General features: G+C 42.2%; 1 protein-coding gene across 4 annotated transcripts in view; it reads left to right on the plus strand.

Moving 5' to 3' along the window:
- The window catches only part of LOC122409289 (zinc transporter ZIP1-like), a 29,931-nt gene that overhangs the window by 4,463 nt on the left and 3,422 nt on the right, over window positions 1-22,046 (plus strand). For 2 of the 4 annotated variants that reach the window (XM_043416742.1, XM_043416739.1), the window contains exons 2-7: window positions 6,339-6,578; window positions 7,523-7,690; window positions 8,001-8,162; window positions 8,569-8,730; window positions 8,819-9,026; window positions 9,232-9,358. In XM_043416742.1, coding sequence (XP_043272677.1) covers window positions 6,379-6,578; window positions 7,523-7,690; window positions 8,001-8,162; window positions 8,569-8,730; window positions 8,819-9,026; window positions 9,232-9,358 — 1,027 coding nt within the window. In that variant the 5' untranslated portion in view covers window positions 6,339-6,378. Of the gene's footprint in view, window positions 1-2,240; window positions 2,522-6,338; window positions 6,579-7,522; window positions 7,691-8,000; window positions 8,163-8,568; window positions 8,731-8,818; window positions 9,027-9,231; window positions 9,359-12,658; window positions 16,081-17,855; window positions 18,922-22,046 lie in introns of those variants that run through there. The other 2 variants (XM_043416741.1, XM_043416738.1) reach the window with 2 other exon arrangements.

Here is a 22,046-nt window from a genome sequence, read left to right on the forward strand (position 1 = left end):
TTCCTCTTCTTCTTCTTCTTCTTTTTTTTGTTTATCGATACTCCAGACTCCTCATCGGTAAACTAACAAAATAAAACTTCAGAGTTCTTTACCTTTAGTTTTATAAAATTGCGTATAAAATAAAAAATTGAGGAGCAATTACAATTAATTCATTAATCTTGAACGCATTTGGGCAAAAGAGAGTTATTGGATCGAATAAACGATAAATTTTTGGTAATTCGATCACTCGAACGAGGTGTCGAGTGTTGAAGGTGAGAAACGGATTTCCGGTAGAGACGTAAATTTGGAAAAATTTTTCCGTGCGAAGTCTGAAGAATTTCCTTCGAGAAAGTTCTTTCAGCATAATCGCGATAATTTACCTTGTCCACGATCGACGTGCTCTCGTCGAAAACGGTATTGATTTTTATTTTCGCACTGATAAGCGAGAATTGGGCACTCGAAAGTGTTTTTGCCGCGCGCAGGAAAGCGACGGTTGTAGATTCGTGATAAAACTTTAATCGATCGAGAGATCGGCGTATTTTGTATCAATATAATCGACTCCCCCAATATTTATACCACCCACGGACTTGAGATTGGGTGGAGGCGAACGTGAATTTTGCATCGTTCGAGATTACGGGAAAGGAAATTGCCGTCACTTTCATTAAAAAACAGGATCAAAGTTGAATTCTCGGATTTCGCAGCGCATTCGTAGCTCGGTCGTGGACAAAAATTTTCATTAATTTTCCAAGACAATTCCGCGGGAGAAGCCGGATCGTATATTTGAAAAATCTGAAGAATTCTTTCATTGCGGAATTCGAAAGAGTTTTAACAAAACACAAAAACGTTTTAAGCATCAAGATTCCAAACGTTTTTGCCCAACGATGAGGCTTCCTCGTAAAAATATAATTCTCAAAACGTTTTGTCCGAAGCGTAACTGTAAGGGGAACGTGAGATAAATGCTTGATTGCAAAAGTTCAGTAATCCAATGAATTTATTTCAGTTATTATTAGAGACGTTGGGAGAATTTAATGATCGCATAATTGCGCTCTTGAGCGACTCGAGTCGGGAAGGTTTCGAAAAATAAATGCAAAAGTCTGCATTTAAGGACGTCGGAGCCTAGGGTCCGGAGAATTCGATCTATGCCAAACGCTTCTTGTAATAGAAAGAGAAAGAGAAACGTGGGGATACGATTTGTACGATTTTCTCACCGATCAAGCGTGCATCCGCGTGGTATTTCAAGCTCGCCTTGAACAAGAAATCCGAAGTCTGCCTCTCTCGTTCTGCGCCGTATATACTTTCACTGTGCGTTTTGCCTTCTGTTCTGAATGTCTTGCCTTCATTTTCATATTTGTATGCGAATATATCCAAGTGTATTATAATATGCCAATGTCTAATACACCTGAACGAGTGTAGTAATGGCTTTTGAAGCGTCCATCGAGAGCCATCAGGGTCAGGCGCCAACAGGATCCGGTATTCCAAAAATAGTACGAGGAATCAAATTCGGAAATTACTGTTATTTTCTCGAAATACCAAACGCGGCAAAGCAATTCAAGGAACGTTGATTCTGCCAGCTTCCTGAACGATTCTATGAACCGAACGCGATCAGCTGCGGTTTCGATGAGTCGAAAAATTCCAGAAATTCATTTTAAAATAAGAATAAAAAGCCGGCTAGACATTGTCGACAAGGTTATTCAAAACGCCGAATTAATTCAGCGCCCGATGATTCATTTCGAATAAATACAATAATAATTCCATTTCCTCGATAAAAATTCAGGAAGCGAGCACTCGCTAAATCTTTCAACAACTCAGGCTCAATCTCGCGAAAACTTCATCCAAATACTAACTTCGTCGGATTGTGTATCGTTACAACGAAAAAGTGAAAAATCAAAAGCGAGCTCTCGCTATTTTTTTTTTTTTTTACTTTTCGACGTTCTCGAAAAATGATGAAGCGCGAAAGAGAATAAAAGTTTGACCAAAACATAATAACAAAAAATCCGAAAGAAAATAGACTTTTGTCGATCTTTTAGAAAAACAATATTGAGACCGTTCTCCAGGAAGGTTTAAACCTGCCGTACTCGAAGGATTCCGAGCTCGATGTTACCACCCGGGGGATTGGCAAGCGCATTCTTATCATCGATCTGCGGGTGCGAGGCTCGATTAGCGCGAGATGTCAAAGACGATACGCGCGGAAATACGCGATTCGTACGCGTTATATATAAGGCCGAAGAAGGCTACGGATACGGTTAGTCTTTCATGATCGTTTCTCCCGAGTACTTAAAATTTGTATAATACCAAAATATATATATATATATATATATCTGTGTGCATAAAACCAAGCGAATATATAAATAAGTTGATAAGGCAATGAATAAATAAACGAAGAAGGACGCAGCAAATATAGCGACACGGACTTCAACTGGACGCTTTAACGAGAGAAGAATCGTCTTCTATCTTTTGTTTGGCGAGCGAGTGATCGAGCGCGGAGCTTCGTGTGGGGGACGTCATTACGAAATCTTCATAGCGGAAGAGAGTTAAATACCAGGTATATATATGAGCGTGTATATATGTGTAAACATAACAGCACGGCGTAGCGCATCTCTCAGACGCAAGTGTGGCAACTTGGAAAAGGAAAACGACGCCTCATTATTCGTCACCGATCGTCAAGGTAGCGGGGGGGGGGGGGGGGACGCGGGCAATTTTTCGTTTTTGAAATTTGTCCGGAAGCATCGGAAATTCGATTTGAAAATGTTGCAAATAGTTGAAGAGACAATTCGACGGGATTCGGGGAAAAAGTTATTGAACAAAATCATCGTAGATTTAAAGGTTGGTTTTCTAGTTTGTAGATGGATCGAAATCGAAATGCGTGTGGCGGAATGAGGTCTTTTATCGTTCGAGGCTAAATATAGAAGTTGATCGTTCGGGCGCCCAAGTTTATTGAGTGCGGGGAAACTCCCGAGGAGAAGAGATCCACGGTGATGCGATTTTTTATGGTTAACACGTATTTCCAACGAGCCTTGTATGCGTGCAATGTGAGATCGGAGATTCGGGAAATCCCGGAGTGGCCGAGCGCAGGATTTCTTTTGTACAAGTCATCCAACCCTTCTTTCTTGTTATTACGAGAGTTCGATTATTTTTTCACAGTCTTCGCTGCGCTCGTGTATACAACGGATTGTCTTGTGCTTAGAAAGCGAAGTGAGAACTCCAAATTGCCGCGTTTCCTGGCTGCCTAATTGAAGAAAAAATTGCTAGTACTAATTAATCGGCTCGTAAATACATACACGGAGAAAACGAGGCCGAAAATTCTAGATGAAAGTACTATAGGAGTTGTAATACAATGAAAGTGTGGCTGAAAGAAAACAAAAGAAATATCAGTGATTTTGTTCTAATTATATTTATACTCGTTCTCACATTTTGAACTGACCAGATCGCGAGCACCGTAACAACTACCCACGAAAAATCTTCTCGCCTCATTCGGTCCTGTCGTCGATGTTTACGAATTTCACACTTCGTAGGTACATAGTGGGACAATCATAATAATGATATCTCAATATAAAGGTACGACCTTACAGAATACAGAATCTCGGGGACAGTATTACTGCTGCTGGATTGCAGCATTAACTCAAAGAGCAGTAATAAAAATTGTCTATCCACCATAGTAAAAATAACGATATCCATACCTTTTATTCGAAAGACTCTACTATAAGAATAGTAAAAAACATTTTCAGTCACTTCAAATGTTTATATTGTAAAGTATGCTTGGGCAACCCTAAAAAAAAATTCTACGTATGGTAAAATGTCACAAGTATTCGGTTTATATTCGTGTATTTATCATAGAATTTACCATGCTGACAGTGAAAATTTGTGACTTACGATACATTTCCACTTATCAGCAAGTGCTAGTCTGACATGACGAATGACACTCGAAAACAAAACGAAATACAGTTTTGACGTGCATCACTTTTTCCTATCGACATAAAGCTGTTTAGAATTCAAGGAACGAAAAATGGCAAAATTGAATAAATATTATGCTGTAATGAGTGTCTGAATACTTTGAAAATTCTTGAAAAATAATATATTTCTCACTGTACAAAGCTGATGTAACGAAGTTCCTGGAGTTGCTTATTTCTCAATTTTCTTTCCGTAACTTTAATTTAAACTCAACTGCTCGCGTCTTCTGAAAAATCAAACTGATGTGTTCGCGTCCCCGGAGTTTCATACGAATCATTCGTGCTGAGGGAGAGTGCGATACATCAAATTTCACGTCACTGGATAATGACGAACTTTTACGGCAACCGGACGAATGCACTTTATACCCAACCCACGTCCAAATAGTGGATTTATTCGAGCACGCCACGGTGGCCTACTGCTGCTCAAGTGATTGTGCTTCGTCCAGCGCTACGCTCTGAGACAAACTCGATTCACCCGACGTCTCAATTGTAATGAACTCTCGGCTCGTACGTTTCGTTCCATTTTAAATGTCAACGAGGTTGAACACGGAAGCGAGTCTCTGAAAATGAAATAATGAAATTTCATTAGATAAAAGCGAATCATAAGCGAGTGTAACAAACTTTTCTCAACAGCTAATTTCCTATCGAGAATCTCTTCATTGGCGATTCCTTCAAAGTTCTTTTTTCTCAAGAGCATAGTCCGTTCGCAGCTCAAAAAGACTTAGAGCCTCGCGAACACGACGAAAAAAGTTGCTCGTTGAAAGTACAAGCTTGTGCATCAAGCGCCCCTTAATTATCCAAAATTCCACGTTACTTTCATTGGAAAGTCGAGACCCGCTAATGGTGTAGAGTTTTCGAGAAATTGGAGATCGTATCTCGCGACCTAAGGCCGTATCGATACGAACTGTCTCGACCTGATTATCCGCACTAATGCTAATTATCTTTGATTACTCCATTAACCCGCATTACAGAGTATACAGATATAAATCTGATCGTAAAGTTGTTTCTCTAGCAGGCCATCGTGTTATCACATAACAAGCTTTCCAGATGTAATAATAAGATTTATCGTTAGATATAAGCATAGATACGTGTACACGAACTGTTGATGATCCTGACGGATGTGTATAAGATCAAACATAAAATATCATTCAGGGACGTAGATTACATCTTCAAAAGAATCTACTAAAGGCTATTATATTTTCAAGTGATCTTCGTGACTCGTACACATCGTGTGTTTGCATCGAATCTGCTACGCCCACCAGTGTCATTCCCTTGAGGCATTCCCCAATGAAGTAATTCTTTGTGAATCAACGAGTCTTTAATCCTCTTTTCAAAAATCTTGATGATATACGACATTTCTTTAAACTTTCTTGAAAAAAATATAAAAAAAAAACAATGATGAGCTCGGAGGGAATAGAGTTGGCAAAATGTTTATTTCTTCATCTTTTGAAATCGTTGTTGAGGAAGGGAAAGAAATTGCTGGGTTCCGTAAGGTAGATCATGCACGAAGAATCATATTTTATAGGTGTCTAAATTCGTTCGATTTTTACTTCCTAATTAAAGATATAATCAGTTTAAATTTATGTCAGAGTTATTAATTCGTAATTGTGAAGAAATTTTTTCAACTTATCTTTTGGCGAATGAAATTACACGCCATTTATTAATCGGGGATCCATCACTGACTGAACCCCAAATCTCGTTCGTCCCTCGTGAAAATACTATAGTTTTTAATGTAAAAAATCGCATTCGAGAGCGCAAAGGGAAAACACAAGGAGAAATAGATCGAGAAAAAAGTATTAATAAAAAGACAGGAATGGCCCGAGCCGAGGGGAAACAAAATGCCGAAATAAGCAAACGTGAGGTTATACGAGCGTGCTCATTACTAATTTCGTTCAATCTTTAAGGTAATATATCTTTATTACTAGCAAGACAATCGTCTCCAATTTTTTCCCAAACTTTCATTACATACTCGATCGTTATTGTATTATTTTTCATAAACCTCGTAAGAAGCTTTCATTCGTTATAAGAGAAGATAAACGATTTTTTAATGACCCTCTGTATACTTTTTTTCATATTTAAACAGGTTTATTTCAATACCCAATAAAACGAACCCTTTAAAATTTGACATGCGTGTCAGTCGACTATCCATTTAAGCTCTGTGTAAATGTCAAAACTTACTTAAGAAAATCGTTTCGTGCATGAACTACCTTAAAAATTGGAAAAGATTTTTCACCAATAAATTGAATAGTGTGAAAAATCGTATTCCTTCATCCTCAATAATCGTCGACGAGAGTAAACTATATACTTCTGTGAAGTCAAAATTTCAGCTGCGATGGAGATTGGGATAAATTAATTCGAGGATAACGCGATGGTGCTCTATTCATCGCGATCTTTTGACCCTTTCTGTTGCAGTAATTATACGAAATCGCAGGCGTTTACAATATCATAAAAAATGGATGTCGTTCGAGAAAGTGTTAAGGAAATCCTCACTGAGAGGGCGAAAAATGAGGTTGGAGGAGACTCAGCTATCCTCGTTGCTAAAGGAGTGACGATGGTCGTGTTATGCAGCGTCAGCATATTAATGGGGCTTTTACCTCTCGGATTAGCGATGTGCTTCAACTGGTCATCGTCAGGAAAATTTGCTAACCCAAGGTCAGTGTAAAACGCTACACGCTATTTACGCAGCTTTAGATTACGCACTTGATATATTTGTTGACGTGAACAATACCATGACTGGGAATTCATCATTTTCTCACGCCACTTTTATGACTTCGAATAATCGATTGGAAAAAAGTGTCATGTCCTTTTACGAAGAGAAAAATGATAATTTATGATAATTAATAAATCATTTCTGGTTCACATGTCAAATCCACAATTTATTGTACGGAGAGAATTAAATTCGAAAAATTACTGTAACGGTAGTGCGGCGACGAGCTGCAATTCATGATATTGCTATGGGAAAGAAATTAAATTATCCTATTGAAAAAAATAATATTCATTGTTTCAGTGTGCTACAAAATTCGGAAACGAGTGATCAATACCTACCTTAGGCCAAAGACATTTAGTCGTGGTGCATCGTAAAATTCGCTAAACGTTTTGTAAATTTTAATATTAATATACGTACCGTAAATTTCACTGTCTGCAATATTTACTATTATGAAACTGATAATTCCGTAAAATATTGAAAATTTTACAGCGCGTTACTGGAATAAATATTTTGCGTCAACTTGTCCCCGCTGTCAACATATCTGGTTAATTTTACAGTGAATTTCACGTTAAATATTATCGTTTGAGTCTCTCCGTGTGTTATCACTTGCACGAAAGTTTCCATGATCGTAATTTCACCCAAAGAAATCGTACCTTTGATCGCAATGCAACATCATTTGCCTCGCACTGTCAAGATAAACATTCCCTAGCGTAGTCACGTACAAATCTGATTCAGAAATGATTAATCCAGACAATATAATCATTGTATTGATAAAAATGTATAATTAGTGAGCCTGATAAGGATCTAAAAGTTTTTATACTTTTTATTCTTCTTTTTTCGAATATTTTGCATTCTATTGTTTTTTTTTTTTTTTTTTTTCATTCTACAGATCTTTGAAACTCGTTGGATTGCTGTTGGGTTTCGGTGGAGGAGTTCTGTTTTGCACAACATTTTTGCACATGTTGCCAGAAGTGACTGAAAATGTGGAGTCTTTGGTCGGAGATGGCCAGTTGCCTGAACTGTCGTTTGCGTTGCCGGAAACATTCGTTTGTTTAGGGTAATTACGAAAAACCGAATAACCCAAGTTTTTCCTTTTTTCACATCACTCTAATCTGCGAAGGAAGAAAATTTCTTTTCGTATTATAAGAAATCTGTCGTGATTAATTCGATGTGATTGCTTTCTGTGCATGCGACCCAAATTGCTGCACTCAAATTTGTATCTTGCAGAGACAATATACTCACGTAAAATTCCCGATGAAATCGTCGAAAACACTGAAATTTTTATAAAAAGCTAAAAGAAAAAAAGTTGATTGGAGCCCAATGTTATTGAATCCCAATAAATTAATGTTGGAAAAATAATTTCACAGCTTTTTCATCATGTACCTGGTCGAAGAATCGGTGCACTCGAGGTTGAGAAAACGCCAAGCAAGTGCCAATAACAACGTGAAGAAAGACGTAAATCGAAGCACGAGTGAGTTGGTGGAGAACGGAGATTCAACTTTGCCAGTATCCCATGGTCATTCTCACTCGTAAGAAAAACTTTTTATTACGTCTCGACTAAGAGTTACAATTTATTATTCGTGATCGATTGAATATTTTGCATTTTCCCCATTGCTTGTTGAATCAGCCGAGCCTTTTTTCAGCGTTTTGACGCACTTCGATAAAAACTCACGAAAGCATTGTCCCCTTTCTTCGAATTGATAAATATCGAGTGTTCATGGTCGATTTTTTCTCACGAATAAAAGAAAATTGATTGAGCGAATGGGACCGTTATTTCTCGAGATCAATATAATTTTAATGGTGCCTGGATTACTCTAACGACGAATGATACTTTCACAGAAAAATGCAATGCGAGCTCGTCGAAAAAACCAACCTCTGAATGATCGTTTTTTTCGTTTTTCAAGAGAATACAATGAAGGTTCTAATTGAATATAGATACGGTCATGGACACAGTCACCTTCCCAGTCCAATGATGGATGATCGCGATGATTTCGTAATCAGCTCATTGAGAGGTCTCCTGATTGTGCTCGGATTATCGGTCCACGAGCTCTTCGAAGGTCTTGCTATTGGCCTCGAGAGTTCCACGAGCTACGTTTGGTGAGAACATAAAAAATATGAATTGGAATAAAAACTTGGCATCGAGCTTCGGTGTTTATCAATCCGCCTCAATTTTCTCCCCATTCAGGTACATGTTCGGTGCTGTGGCAGCCCACAAATTCGTGATAGCGTTTTGTATCGGCGTGGAGCTCATCGCCTCGAGGACAAATAGATTTTTGACAGTCGTCTACGTTTGCACATTCGCCGTCGTGTCGCCAATGGGTATCGGGATCGGAATGGCACTTACCGGAAGTGACACGACAGCTGCGAGTGGTCCGCTGGCTGTCATTCTTCAGGTAAATCATCAGAGGTCGCGATCACCCTTTTTTCTCCGCTCAAACTCCATTGTTGATTATGCGAACATCAGCTTGGTCTGTCACTTGGAAACGTTCGAGCGTTCGCCAATCAATCGAGGGCCTCGTGAGCTCGGACATTTCCCCCAACACTCTTCCGCAAGTTTCGTTTCTTCCTTGTATATTACTTTTGAAATCTATCCAACAGGGCGTAGCCACGGGCACTCTCCTCTACGTTGTGTTCTTCGAAATCTTGCAACACCATCGCGATGGCCTTCATCAGTACCTTTCAATTCTCGTCGGTTTCCTCGTCATGTTTGGTCTTCAAATAGCGAGTGAGTATATTATCTCATTGTTCACACAAACTTCATTGAATATTATGCTTGAGAATACTCGCTCATTCGACACTCGTTGAGTGGGAAGACAGAGCGAAAATAATTGAAACATTAATCGATTAAATAAGTCAACTCACAGTAGAGGGAATCTGTTACCAAGTCCATTATATTAGTCGATTGATCTTTTTTCGATTTTCCAAAAGCTGACAATTCTCGTACGTTGAATGGGAGGAAAGAGGAAAGGTTTTGAGATACGAATCGAAAAGAATGGGCTCGACAGTGGAAATCTGCTCTGAACCCATTTCTGTGGGTCAATTTTTTTTTAACTACTTTCATGAACCCTTCGATGGGCAGTAGTACATCTGTGCCATTTTTTTCTTGCAGTTTTTTTCTTTATTGCCGTCGTATTTTGCAATGTGCCCCTGAAAAAAATGTGCCCTTCGAAGGGTTTCGCTGAATCGACTTGATGTTTTTTACGATCGGGGGTCGCATGAAAATTTCTGCGATTAATTAGCATCGAGAATTGTGATGGAAGTTTGAATGAAAGCGGCAAATAGAAGTGCTTGGGAAAGGAGAACATTTTGAATAAAAAATTCTATTCGATGGGCGGCGTTTTCTCCAATAGTCAGCGACAGTTGCGAGTGACTCGGCGAACCTTTAATTAACAAAAGCCTCGAGCTTTGTCTCGTTCTCTTTCTCGTCTCTGATCGAGCGTCAAAAGTTATCAAGAAGCATTGAATAGCTCTTTCTTCGCAGTGTGACAAAGCACACACGTGGCGCATTTATTTATGTAGGTCTCTCGATATCGCGGTCAAACACGAGCTTCGTGCGATGAAACCGTTCTCATCAAAGGAGCGACTGAGCGATCGAGAAATTGAGAGCTTTTTGTCTTCGTAATATGGACTGAAATTTCGAGCCAAGAATTTTTAGGTTCGTGCTTGTTTCTCGATACTCGAAGAAAATTAAGGCCATTCAACTCCATGAAACAATCGAACTTGAAATTTGGAATGAATCCGAGATCTCGATGCCCTCGCGTAGCAGAGTTTCGAATTGAATAAACAATCCGTCTCACAGTGTGATTCATTCGCTTCGTTTTTCCCTGAGCTTTTTCAGCAAAAACACTTTTCGTATGATGCAAACCGGTTGAATATCGCATTCCACAAAACAATGCAGTTTCGATGCTCCGTCGTAATTACAGCAACACTTTTACACGTCGATGATTCAGACAATCGTCCGCAGAAGAATATACGCGTAAAGATAAAGTAAATTAGCCTCAATAGCAGATTTAATCTCCCCATTCAATAAGTTATCTAACGTTGTTGGACACTTTTCCGTCGATTCTAAACTTCGATCGTGCGTCAGTGTTTTATCAGAGTTTGTACTTTTGTATCGGGCTGAGCTGAAATTAGCACCATTTTAATGGCAAATATTGTTTGAGATAAGCGCATGAGATGTTGCACTTCGACGATCTACCAGTTGTCACAGGTGGCGAGAATTATTGTTTGACTGCAAATTCTCAGGCGATGCAGTCATGGCGGAGCCTCACTGTTGTCTATTATCGTTGAGGCTAACACGACGCATCGTTTGACGTCAGTCATCATTTTTGCAAAATATATTCGTGCTGCTGCAGCACCGCAGAGCCGGAGCTTCGTGTTACTAACCATTCGCAACTGAACCTTCCACGCAAATATTCATGAGCAGCGTGGATTTTGAGATCGCTTGGAAATTTGAATAATATTAGTTTTTTGCTCTGACAACGATACACTGAACAAACGCGTACGATAAAAAATTTAGGGAATTTGGGAGCCATCAAAATTCAAATGATTTACTGATTTTCAGTTGCGTTCTGATGTTCAATATTAAGCGGGTCACCCCGCCCGTGGTAGCCGGACTTTTTGGGGTTTTTTCGCGATTTTTTTGTGGCGGGGAAAAAAACTTTTGTAATTTGAAATTTGAATTTTTCCTTCGTTTTACAAATCGAAGCGCTCTTTGGTTCTTTTTATCTTAGATCAACCAATCCTCCGGAATTGTGGAAACCATGGAGAAAAATATGGGTTCCTGTGGAGTAGTTAGTCTACGGTTTTTTCCTCGTCGCAAAAAAATCGCGAAAAAAGCCCAAAAAGTCCGGCTGCCACACGGGGTGACGCCTCGAATTACATTTTGATCGAACGAATTATTCGACCGTCTCCAATTCGTAATTTCGAAAGGAAAAGCTTGAGGATTCATTCGAGCGAAATCCCTCTTTCTCCAATGTGAATAAACACGAAAATTGGATTACTCTGAGTCTGGACTTTTGTACTGCAGTCCGTACAAACAGAGATAGATAAATGAGAATGTATTTGCTTTTCCTGTGTGCCTTTCACCGGTTCTACACTGTTCGAGCAACATGCCGACGCTTTGATTGTTGCAAGACTTTCAGTCACACGCATCCGCGAATTTATCACCGGCGATCGATGAAAATTCCCTCTGAAAACATACGGAACGAGAGAAAATAGCAGTGCAGACCGAAGTTTCGTAGCAGGCCGGCCTCAATTCGGAAGCTCGCCGTTTTAATTTCTAGTAGATTATTCCGTGCTGGGTCAGACCTGAATTTTCTCGTCGCTTATCGATTCTCCAAATGGGAACGTAATATTTCAAATGAATTTGCGAAACGACATTCGCCTCGGATATTTCGATGCAACGCCCAATGCGTAGTAGAAACAGCGACGTTTTGCGAATCTTTACTTTCACGTTGAATCCTTGACCCTCCGCGGAGTGCAATCGTCCGTATATGTGTCATTTCAAGAGGATCGTTCCTTCGAGAGGCTGAATAAAACATCGCCAGATTCACGTGACTTGGCGAGCAGCTTGACACGTGCTACTTTTTCAACATTTTTTCTTTCACAATCTTCCATCATATTGCAAAACGTTTTCACAGTTTCGAACAAAACGGTGAAGCTGCTCATTGTATTTGAGCAAATATTACAGTTTCTGTTAATTTCGAGCTCACCGAAAATCCATTTTTCCAAATAAACATCAATTTCAATGGATAAACACGTTCATTTAAACGTCGAAGTTTGTTTGAGACGAACGAGTATCCATACGGGATAAAAACTTGTAGAATTTCAAAGCCGAGCTCTTTAGAGCGCAGCGATCAATATTCCTGATGCGTTGTACCATTGTTTATGCAGTTTAATTGGTCCATTTCGACTGAGTATCATCTGCAGCGAATAAAAGTGGAGGAAAAATCTAGGAAGACTCGGAGTAACGAAAAAATGACTTAAAAACCGATAAAATTGATTCGACGCACCTGAATTTTTCGCTCGTGAACCGTCCAAGTGTTGTAACCTCAAGAACGAAATTGGTCATGAGTGCCACGAGTGAATAATCTCTGATTGACGGGCGTTATCATAAAATTATTTCGACAAGTATTTAGCGAATATCACTTCGAAAATGTTCCAAAAATATGATCGTAATCGAGGCAGGAGGTGGAAAAATCTCAAGTCCTTTCGAATTATCTTTTGAGGCGTAGTTTTGTAAAAGCGATGAAAAAATAGGGAGTTTCCTGGGAATTGCGCGATCAAAGATGATTCTCGATTGGAATAACCCGCACAGTGAACATGCACGTATTTATGTACATGCGTTAGATGCATGTGGGTACAAGTGCACATGAGCGATATAAGTATATGCCAGTGTCGAGGACCATCACGAGAATAGGGAGGGAAGGAAATGGTGGAGGGACGACGTAAGACGCCCCCGAGGGGATAGCCTTCGACGAGGGCCCCCGCCGTTTCTCCAGGAGTGTCCGGTTCGCTGCATCGCGGCGAGGACGTCGCGCCGCTGTGATTCTCCCGTTCGACGTCGCACTTTCATCTCTCGCTCACGTTTTCTTCTCTCCCTCTTTCTCTTTTTGTATTCGATCAGTTGAAAAAAATGGATTCCGAAGGTTTCCCTGCTGAGCTTGAACCGGTGGTCCGTTGATTCGAGCGCCGCAGCAATTTGGTGCGCTCGCGGAAATGTTTTGATGCGAGAGAATAGTGCGGGGACCGGGACGATTTTCGAAAGTTTGTTAATTCTTCCGGTTTGAAGGCGACTGAAAAGCGACGCGACTGAAAGCACAGAATCAAAAACAGCAGTTTTTACGACGGAAAAATCAAATCAGTTCCGTTCCGACACGCTGCGAAGGACCAGCTGACTCTGACACGAGACGATATCGCGTCGAAGGAAAATAAAAACGAACGTGACTGCGTGCCGCACGAGCATTAAAACGGAGCGCGAAATAATTGCACTTTGGAGTATCAAACCGTTCGATTCGTAAACAAAACTCCGAACACGCTCAGTCAACGATCCTTTCACGCGTTGCGTAATATCCCATCGCGAGCATAACTAACGAAACTAGAGTTGTTGTAAAAACAGACTCGATCAAATGAACGGCGAGTCCGCTCGTCCGAGGGGACTTTGAATTTCGTATTGAAACGGAGCCGCACACCTTCCGTGGTGTCTTCGTTCGATCGATCAACGTGCACACGCAGCCACCGTTATATTCGCGGTTGACGAATGCGAGATTCCCCTCGCTCTAGCGCCGCCCCCCGCTCGAGAACATAAAAATTCACCGGTTCGGACGTTCACGCGGTGGATTGAGAGCCGGCCTCGGCGGGTGCAGCAGTTTTACTATTATTATATCGCTTGTATTTGTGCCATTGAAATTCTATCAAGTTTTTTCGGCCCCGAGAATCGTTACGGTCCATTTGATGGTATTATCATAACCGTTGTTACTATTTTCATGGGCATTTGAAGCCCGCGCCACGACTCCTCGAATACTTTCCGCGTCGTCATAGCTCGGAGAGGGAAAAAGATCTCGGTCACGGAAGAGAGGAAAAGGTATATGGGAGAGAACGCGTTCGAAGCCGGTTCGTCTCGCAGCCGATCGTTTCGTTAAAAGTTCTCTGACACCGTCGCGCTTATGCATACGCGGGTCACCATCGCGTGTTACAACTTCTGAACAACGTTCGGGGCCCCCGTTGAGAAACCCGCGGAATCGTCGCGGATCTTTCTTCGCTTTCGCATTTGCAGTCGTGTTTAGCCACGTGGCGAGGTTACTGGGAGAAAATTCACGCTTCTGATCAGAGTTTCTCAATCGATCCTTCGTCGACGGGAAATTGGAACTCCGCTGATAAAATTCGTTTTGTGATAGCGGTCGAAGCCTCTCGGAATAACTCAAGTGCCTCAAACACCCCGGCTAACGAGGCCCTTGAATCGTCTCCGAATCTCCGGATTCGATAAGCTCCGAGATGAAAAGTGATTGGAACGAGTGATCCCCGCGTCGAGTGACTTTTCGATTCGCTTCACAAAAGATTTCATTGACGAGCGTATCTTCGATAAGGAATTGAGCCACGTGACGATGACGAATTATTCCCGTTGATTGCGCCGGATTGATCTCCATCGTCCTTTTCAACTTGGGGGCTCGCCTCATCCGTGTGCAAAATGAAAATCCAGCAAACGAATCCGGCCTTGAAAATTTCATCGGTCGAGCTCCCCCCGGAATAACGCAATCCACAAGAAGAACTTTCTCAGATATTTCACGCTGTTCTCCCCCCAACGATTTGTCCAGCAGCGTTTAAGAATTGAAGAAAATAAGACGCTCCGTCGCGGCATGAGCTGCTAAGGCCAACGCTGGTGCACCAGCTACGATATCGTTGTGCCTTTTTAATTGGATTCCGGATGTAGGAGGGACCAGATGGTAGCTCAAGACACGAGGGGATCTCGTGCACCGTTCAATCTGCGCGTACGTGTGTGCATGTCTCTCCGCTTTTGCCGTGCGTACGCGAGAACCGAGTGAAACACAATAGAGCTGAAAAAGGAAAAGTGCTCGAATCGTGTTGTCTCTCTAGCTCGTCTACTTATCGCTCGACACAATGAAATTCCGGCGTTGCGTCCAAAACAATCTTGGAACGGTCAATCGCAACGCTGCCACGAGTTGACGTACCCGCTCTCCGCGGGCGACGCCGCAATAATCGTGAGATTTCAAAGTGCCGGATCGATAAACCCTCGAAATTTTCGAGATAAATAAGTAAATAAAAGTAAATAAATAAAATCCCCTTTTCCACGGACTCGCTCTTCTGTTGACACACCCGATAGCCGAGACCCTCAAATTTTCCAAACGCTCGATGATAACTCACGACGCGTAAATAGTGACACGAAACGAGCTCGATCAGGATGCTGCGTATCGGTGTATTCGGGTACAACGACCTCGTTCAAGTTCCGCGTGACTAAAGTCGAGGCGATACTCTTTCTCCACGATACTCTGCGGAGGAGCTCCGTCTCCGGTTTCGATTGTCGAAGATAATCACGGGCCGATATGAATTTGTGAGTGAACTAAGAATAGAGCTGGCAATCGGTGGGTCAGAGAGCTCCTGAAACTCCTCGAGGAACGACTCGAGGTCGCGACTCTTCCAGTTCCTGCGAATCACAGTGTTGTCAAAGTTAGTTGAGCCTTTATCGATTGGAGAATACACGAAATGGAAAATACTCCGGATAGCTCAACGGGGTCGGCGAACACGACGCTGGTCCTCGCCAAAATTGGGGCAATGTGCGTCCTCGGATTGGGCTCCTTGCTCCTCGGCATGTTGCCTCTTCTCGTTGGCCGCTGCAAATTTCGCAACCGTGACAAGTGCCGGGCAATATCGAGCAGCAATTCAAGCACGTCGACCAATGCCTCCACGAGCATCGACTCATCCTCTCAAGTACGCTGCTCGCTTATACTTTTTTCATTTACAAACACACGAGCCATCTCGACACAGATCGTCAATACCGTTAGCTCCGACCTCCGGACCGGATTACCATTCGTTAGTCCCAATGTCATTTTTTCATCAGATCCACTCGCCGAAGAATATCATCGAATTAGACCAATGACCGTTTTATTGTGCTTAAATAAATGTGCGCTTGACTCCTCGTTGTTTTCAAGCTTTTAAAGCTCAAATGATCGGTTCAACTTTGATTTTTTTGCTTTTTGTTATTTTTCTTAAAATAAGAAAACGTCAATTCCAATGAAATCGATCGGCGACCTGACGAAGCCGAACGCAACTTTTGGGCCGATTGAATGATCCGTTTATAACGAAAAGTGAAAACATTATTTTGACAGTTTTTATCGTGCGAGCCGTTGCTCAAATCGCGTCTTGTATTTCCTTCACCTCGCCCTCGTTATGAAAACAAAATTTCAAGAAGATTTTGCAGCTCGTTCTAGTGCGATAAAAAGTCACTTGAAACTGAGGCACGTCGAAAGTTTGAAGTCGTTGCGACAAGTGCCTTCTTAAACGGAGGAATCAGCGGCGCGGAAGACCATGAAAATGTGAGTGAGCAGAGCATGCGATCGTCGTTGAAAGACCTCGAGAAACCACGTGGCAAAAGGTCCTGATTAAAACTCGCGTGCTCCGCTAACAAATCTGCTCATAAAGTCCTCGCGCGTCGCCGGTTCGTCCGGCTTCGGAAGCTGTTACGGCTCTGACGTAGAAACTTTGCACTTTTGAAATCCGGAGGCGACGGTGAGCCGAAGCTTACGGTATTGACGAAAAAAAAAAAAAAAAAAAACGTTTCAGGAATTTCTGCGAGGATCGTCACTCGGTCTTCGTTCTCATTTCTCTAAAATTTTGAATGTTTAGCCAGCAACTTTATTTATCGGTGTTAACGTGCCGCGTTCGTGAAACGAAAGTGACCTCGACACCCGGGAGTCGTTTCATCAGTTGAGATTAAGAATGACAAGTAGAAAAGAGGGCTCTTTCTTTCCACACCCACACACGAGTCGTAACACGGTCTCGTTTCAACGAATAAAGCAATAGCACGGTACGCGTGAATCAGTCATCCTGGCGAAAAATTTACTTCGTACATTTAGAGAACGGGAGTGTCTTTCGTTTCTGTCCAAAGTGCTGTTTATTCTGGTGGGCCAATTCGCTGGACAATGAAAACGTGATAAGATCGAGCGAGAAACGACGTTTTTTTTCTTACTCCGAATGAGAATTCTGGCTTTTTTCATGAGTTTGCAAATGAATTTGTGAACATTTTTAGAGAATAAACTCAAAATCATTTCGGATTTCCAATCAGTAAAATTTGACCGGGGACAGTTGAACTTTGTGAATCTGATCGCTACGCGAACCCAGCGACCTCGGGGCTTCGAGATTTCGTAAGCGGATCACGAAGACTTTCCCGCTCTCACGAGCTCCCGGCACGAGAGACTGATTTTCGCATCAAGCAAACCGGTCAACCGCGGAAGAAACGAAGAATTTTTATTGTTCGTAATAAACAGTTGTCATGAAAGGGACGCGATCTCGCGGTGGAATTTTCAGCTCGAAATCGTCACGGTGAGACTTCCGGTGTTGCGGGGAACGAGTGACAGTAATGAGACCGGGTGACCTCGCAGAGATTCTAGAACGTAACGAATGGTAGAATTGCACGTGGAAAATGAGGAAGAAGGTGGGGCAATGGGAGGTAAAAAATGATTGAAAAAAAATTGAATCGAATTTAGGGTCTTCTGACATCAATGCTGCTGTGTTTCGGCGGCGGCGTGCTTTTGTTCACGACGTTTCTTCACCTCGCACCGGAAGTGCGTCAGAGTGTGGAGCGTCATCAGTCGAACGGGCAGCTGATGAGCCTCGGGACACTCAGCATGGCGGAATTGCTCTTTTGCATTGGATTTTTTCTCGTGTATCTCGTGGAGGAAACGGTGCACGCAACCTTAACGAGCAAGCCGGAAGCTTCGGAGGATCTTCTTTACAGAACTGTATCGGTGAGGCGATGCAACAAGCAGGCGTCGACGTCGCTGTCGACGACGACGATATCGACGGTGACGGCGCCGACGAGCGGAAGCAAATCGAGTTCCTGGCGAGTCGGAAGATTCAAGTACAGCGACGAGAAGGAAGATTCGGGAGCGGAGGGGAAACACGCGTCGTCCGGGTCCTCGATCGGCCAGGAAATCGATGCGAAGAATACCGAAGCGCTGCCGGCGCTGTTCGTGCGTTCGAGCAATTCGGTGGAATCTTCGAACGAAGCATCGAGTCGAATAGACCGTACGAGTGAGGCGGAGAAAAATTTTGGCGCTCGGAAAAAAGTGCCGATCGTCAGGGAGCCCTCCAACAAGGCGGACACTTCGGCGCGAGGTTTACTCACTGTTGTGGCGCTCTCGTTCCACGCCATCTTCGAGGGTCTCGCGGTTGGTCTCGAGCCCTCGATCAGCTCGGTACTCTACTTAGCCGCTGCGATCGCGACCCACAAACTCGTTATTGCATTTTGCGTCGGCATGGAACTCTACGTCGCCGGTGCATCGAGCAAAACGCTCCTGGGATATTTGTCCGTTTTTTCACTCGTCACACCCCTCGGCATCGGGGCTGGCCTTGCTCTTGGACACTTCAAAAACGACAGCGAAAACCTCGGACCAACCCCGACCATCCTTCAAGGCATGGCCGCCGGGACGCTCCTTTACGTCGTTTTCTTCGAAGTCCTCGCCAGGGAAAGAGCCAACGACAAAAGCGGATTACTCCAGTTGCTCGCTATTATCGTCGGATTCATGCTCATGCTCGGTCTCCAACTGGCCAGTGAGTCGTAATCCATTTTTTTCAGACACTCCAATTTCAGAAAAAACATATCGCTAGCCGATAAATCGTATCAATTTCAACGGTGACTTTTCTCGACAACTCGTACTTTGGCCGTTCTACGACTAGTCAAGTTTGCAACTCTTTCATATTGATTCATTTCTCAAGTTTAAATTATGGAATTCTGCATATCTATATATGCGTATATAGATATACAGAATGCCTGTTCGCTATTTTAGGCCTTCCAACTTTTGAGCCCCACCCTAAATTATTAATAAAATTAATAAACACTTACATATTGTGAATATTTTATCGTATGTGATAAAATGCTTTAAAAATATCATAAAAGATGAAATTTGTAATACAACTTGACTAGTCAATGATTGAGTCCGACACTTGAAATACACATAACCTAGGGAACGTTTTTATTGTGCGAAAGAGAGTTTATACCGATGTAATGGCACCGAGGAAAAGGAATGGTCAATTCATTTAAAAAAAACGAAGCTACTAGAGGCACGCGAGTCCCGAAGTTCAATTAGCCGTTGCAAGCAGTCCAACGCAATGACTGACACGCGCTTTCGACGCGTCAAAAACTAAAGTTTTTTCATGTTTTCTTTCTTAAAAGCCTCGTAATGTAATGTTTTTTTTAACGAAACGGAATCTGTACGATTTTTTTCACAATTAATATTATTGTGGGTTCTTCAATAGGGTATCGTGTTAAAAACTCAAAATTGTAAATGAAATAATTCGAAATTTCGCCCCGTAAGAGGCCCCGCTGTGCTTATCGTCATCAGGGGGCCTTAAACTATAATTAACCGCAAAAAAAGTGGACCTGCAGCGTACTTTGGGGAACGGCCGAACTACTTTAATCAGCACTATTTTTTGTAGATTTGTCTCCACCGAGCGTGTTCCTTCCATTGATACTTTTTTTGTACACGCGAAACTGCTCTTCCCACTCGAGCGAATTGGCTCGTGCCAAGTAATTACGAAAACTTTTGAAGGCAGTGATCCTTAGAGGCATTTATCGCATTCCCACACGTCATAGCGAGCGCGGTTCAAAGGTAGCAAGTGATGAAAACGCCAGGAGGTTTCGGCCGTTGAGGCCGAAACCTCGGAGGCCATGAAAAGGTCTCGAGTACACAAATCGAGAATCACGGAACGAGCTCAGCCAAAGTTTCCGCAACGAGCTTCAAGCAATTTTAGCTTTTAAAGCGGTAATAGAACGCGTCCGTATAGGTATGTAATTTTGATGGAGGAGGGTGGAGATCCGGTTTGAAAGGTTTGACCCGCGTCGCTCTTTCTCTCCCCTCGCCTTTATCTACTCGTCGTACTGTTGGTGCAAACCTATTTCGCGGTACGTCCTTGCTTTTCTTTGAGCTCTCGGCTTCCCAAGATACGTGCACATACATCCGCGGCTATGTACCGGGTGTCGGGAGAATCTCGATCCAAATTCCCGAGGGAAACTGATCGCGAGGTTCCCTGGAGAGAAATCCGAGTTGAGTTTCTGGGAACTGTTAAACGACGAATGAGAGAATGAAGTCAAAAATTGGCATAGTTCGTCGAATTCCAGTAATTTTATCGAAGATTTTTAATTGTCATCGTCACCGTAGTTTGCTTCAACGTTGAAAGTTGCCAAAAAAATATTGGATCGATCGTCGAGGCGCAAAGTTGTGACGATCATTTCAGTGAATCCCTAAAATAGTATTTTCGCTGCATCCCAACGATTTGAACGTCAACTCCGTAGAGCTCCACGCGCGATTTAATCCTGCTCCGGAAATTCGCTCCAAGTTTTGAGACACCGTGTGTACAAGCAGGCAGAAAATGAAGCACGTGCATCGTATATTAGTGAGACCCACATTTACAGTTCGTCGGGCTAACGGGGGAAAGGATGAAGCCGCCGGTTGTTTAGGGATCGATTAACCGAAAAGAGGAATATTTCACTAGAAGTGCATGTTTTTCCATTACCAGGGGTCACGGTGACTGGGTGAGGAGTCACGGACGCTTAAAAATCGCGTGCCCAGCTGATCTTCTCGTCTTTCTTACTGGGGCTCGTATTGCACTTTGTTTCTACGCTGTCATCAACTCGTTTGCCTGAGCAGCCAATTGAGAAGCTGAAACATCTCGTATCTGCGTATGAAAACTTTCGATGTCGTTGAAAATCTTGGGTGTGCTGCGAGATTAAAATAAAACTCGTTGATCAACGAAACGCAGAATTTATTCGATAAAACTGTTCAGAAATAAAAGCAGCAGCGGTACGCACGCGTGATTCGAGGGATTAAGGTTTCATTCCGCTCATCCAGAGACGACTTTAGCGATAAATCTTCTTTCTTTCCTCAATAATTCATGATCGAATTGATTTAGTTTTATCCACCTACGCAATAGTGCGTGGCGATGTTAAATAGACACATTTGCGTCGACACTTTCAACGCTGATATACACAGAATCTGACATAGTTGCAATATTTATTATCTAAAATACTCCCCCTAAATAACCTCGCTCGAAATAACCATGAACAAAAAAATCGATGAACAAAATATAACTCGTGAACAGAATAACCACGAGAATAATAATCGTCATTTAAAATGAACTTTAAGTTAGTTTGTAATTACTGGAATATGGAAAATAATTGAAATATTCATTTGAAATATTGATTGCGAATATATATACGAAACCCTATGCGGGATTTTCATCACTAGATACGAAATGCTTGATTATCAACTCGATGTTTATTGTATTCACCATGTTTAAGAGTATGGATCAGTTGACCGAGCTCACTTGGAATTTTCGAAATCGAAATTCTTTGATACAGTTTTACCGATTAAAATAAGGCCCTGTCAGCCTGCGCAGGACGATGGCAAAAATTCTCGCGATGTCTCGAGAACACCCATCCTGCAATTTTTTTTCTTCCGTATTGGTAGGTTCGTGTGTGCGTTTTTGTTTGTTTAGATTTATGTGCGTGTGTGTTTTGGTTTATCATTGTTGATGGGTTTTTATTTTCATGGTTATCTTACCAGAATGGAAATTAGGATGGGAACCTAAAATACATTGAGTTTGCTCTGCGAGTACTTATTCGCTGGTTGTCGAAGCTTTCGCAGATTCGTTTGCAGACTGATTTTCGATTGGTTTTT

Source organism: Venturia canescens, chromosome 4 (genome assembly GCF_019457755.1).
Source record: "Venturia canescens isolate UGA chromosome 4, ASM1945775v1, whole genome shotgun sequence".
In the NCBI taxonomy this organism is placed as follows: Eukaryota; Metazoa; Arthropoda; class Insecta; order Hymenoptera; family Ichneumonidae; genus Venturia; species Venturia canescens.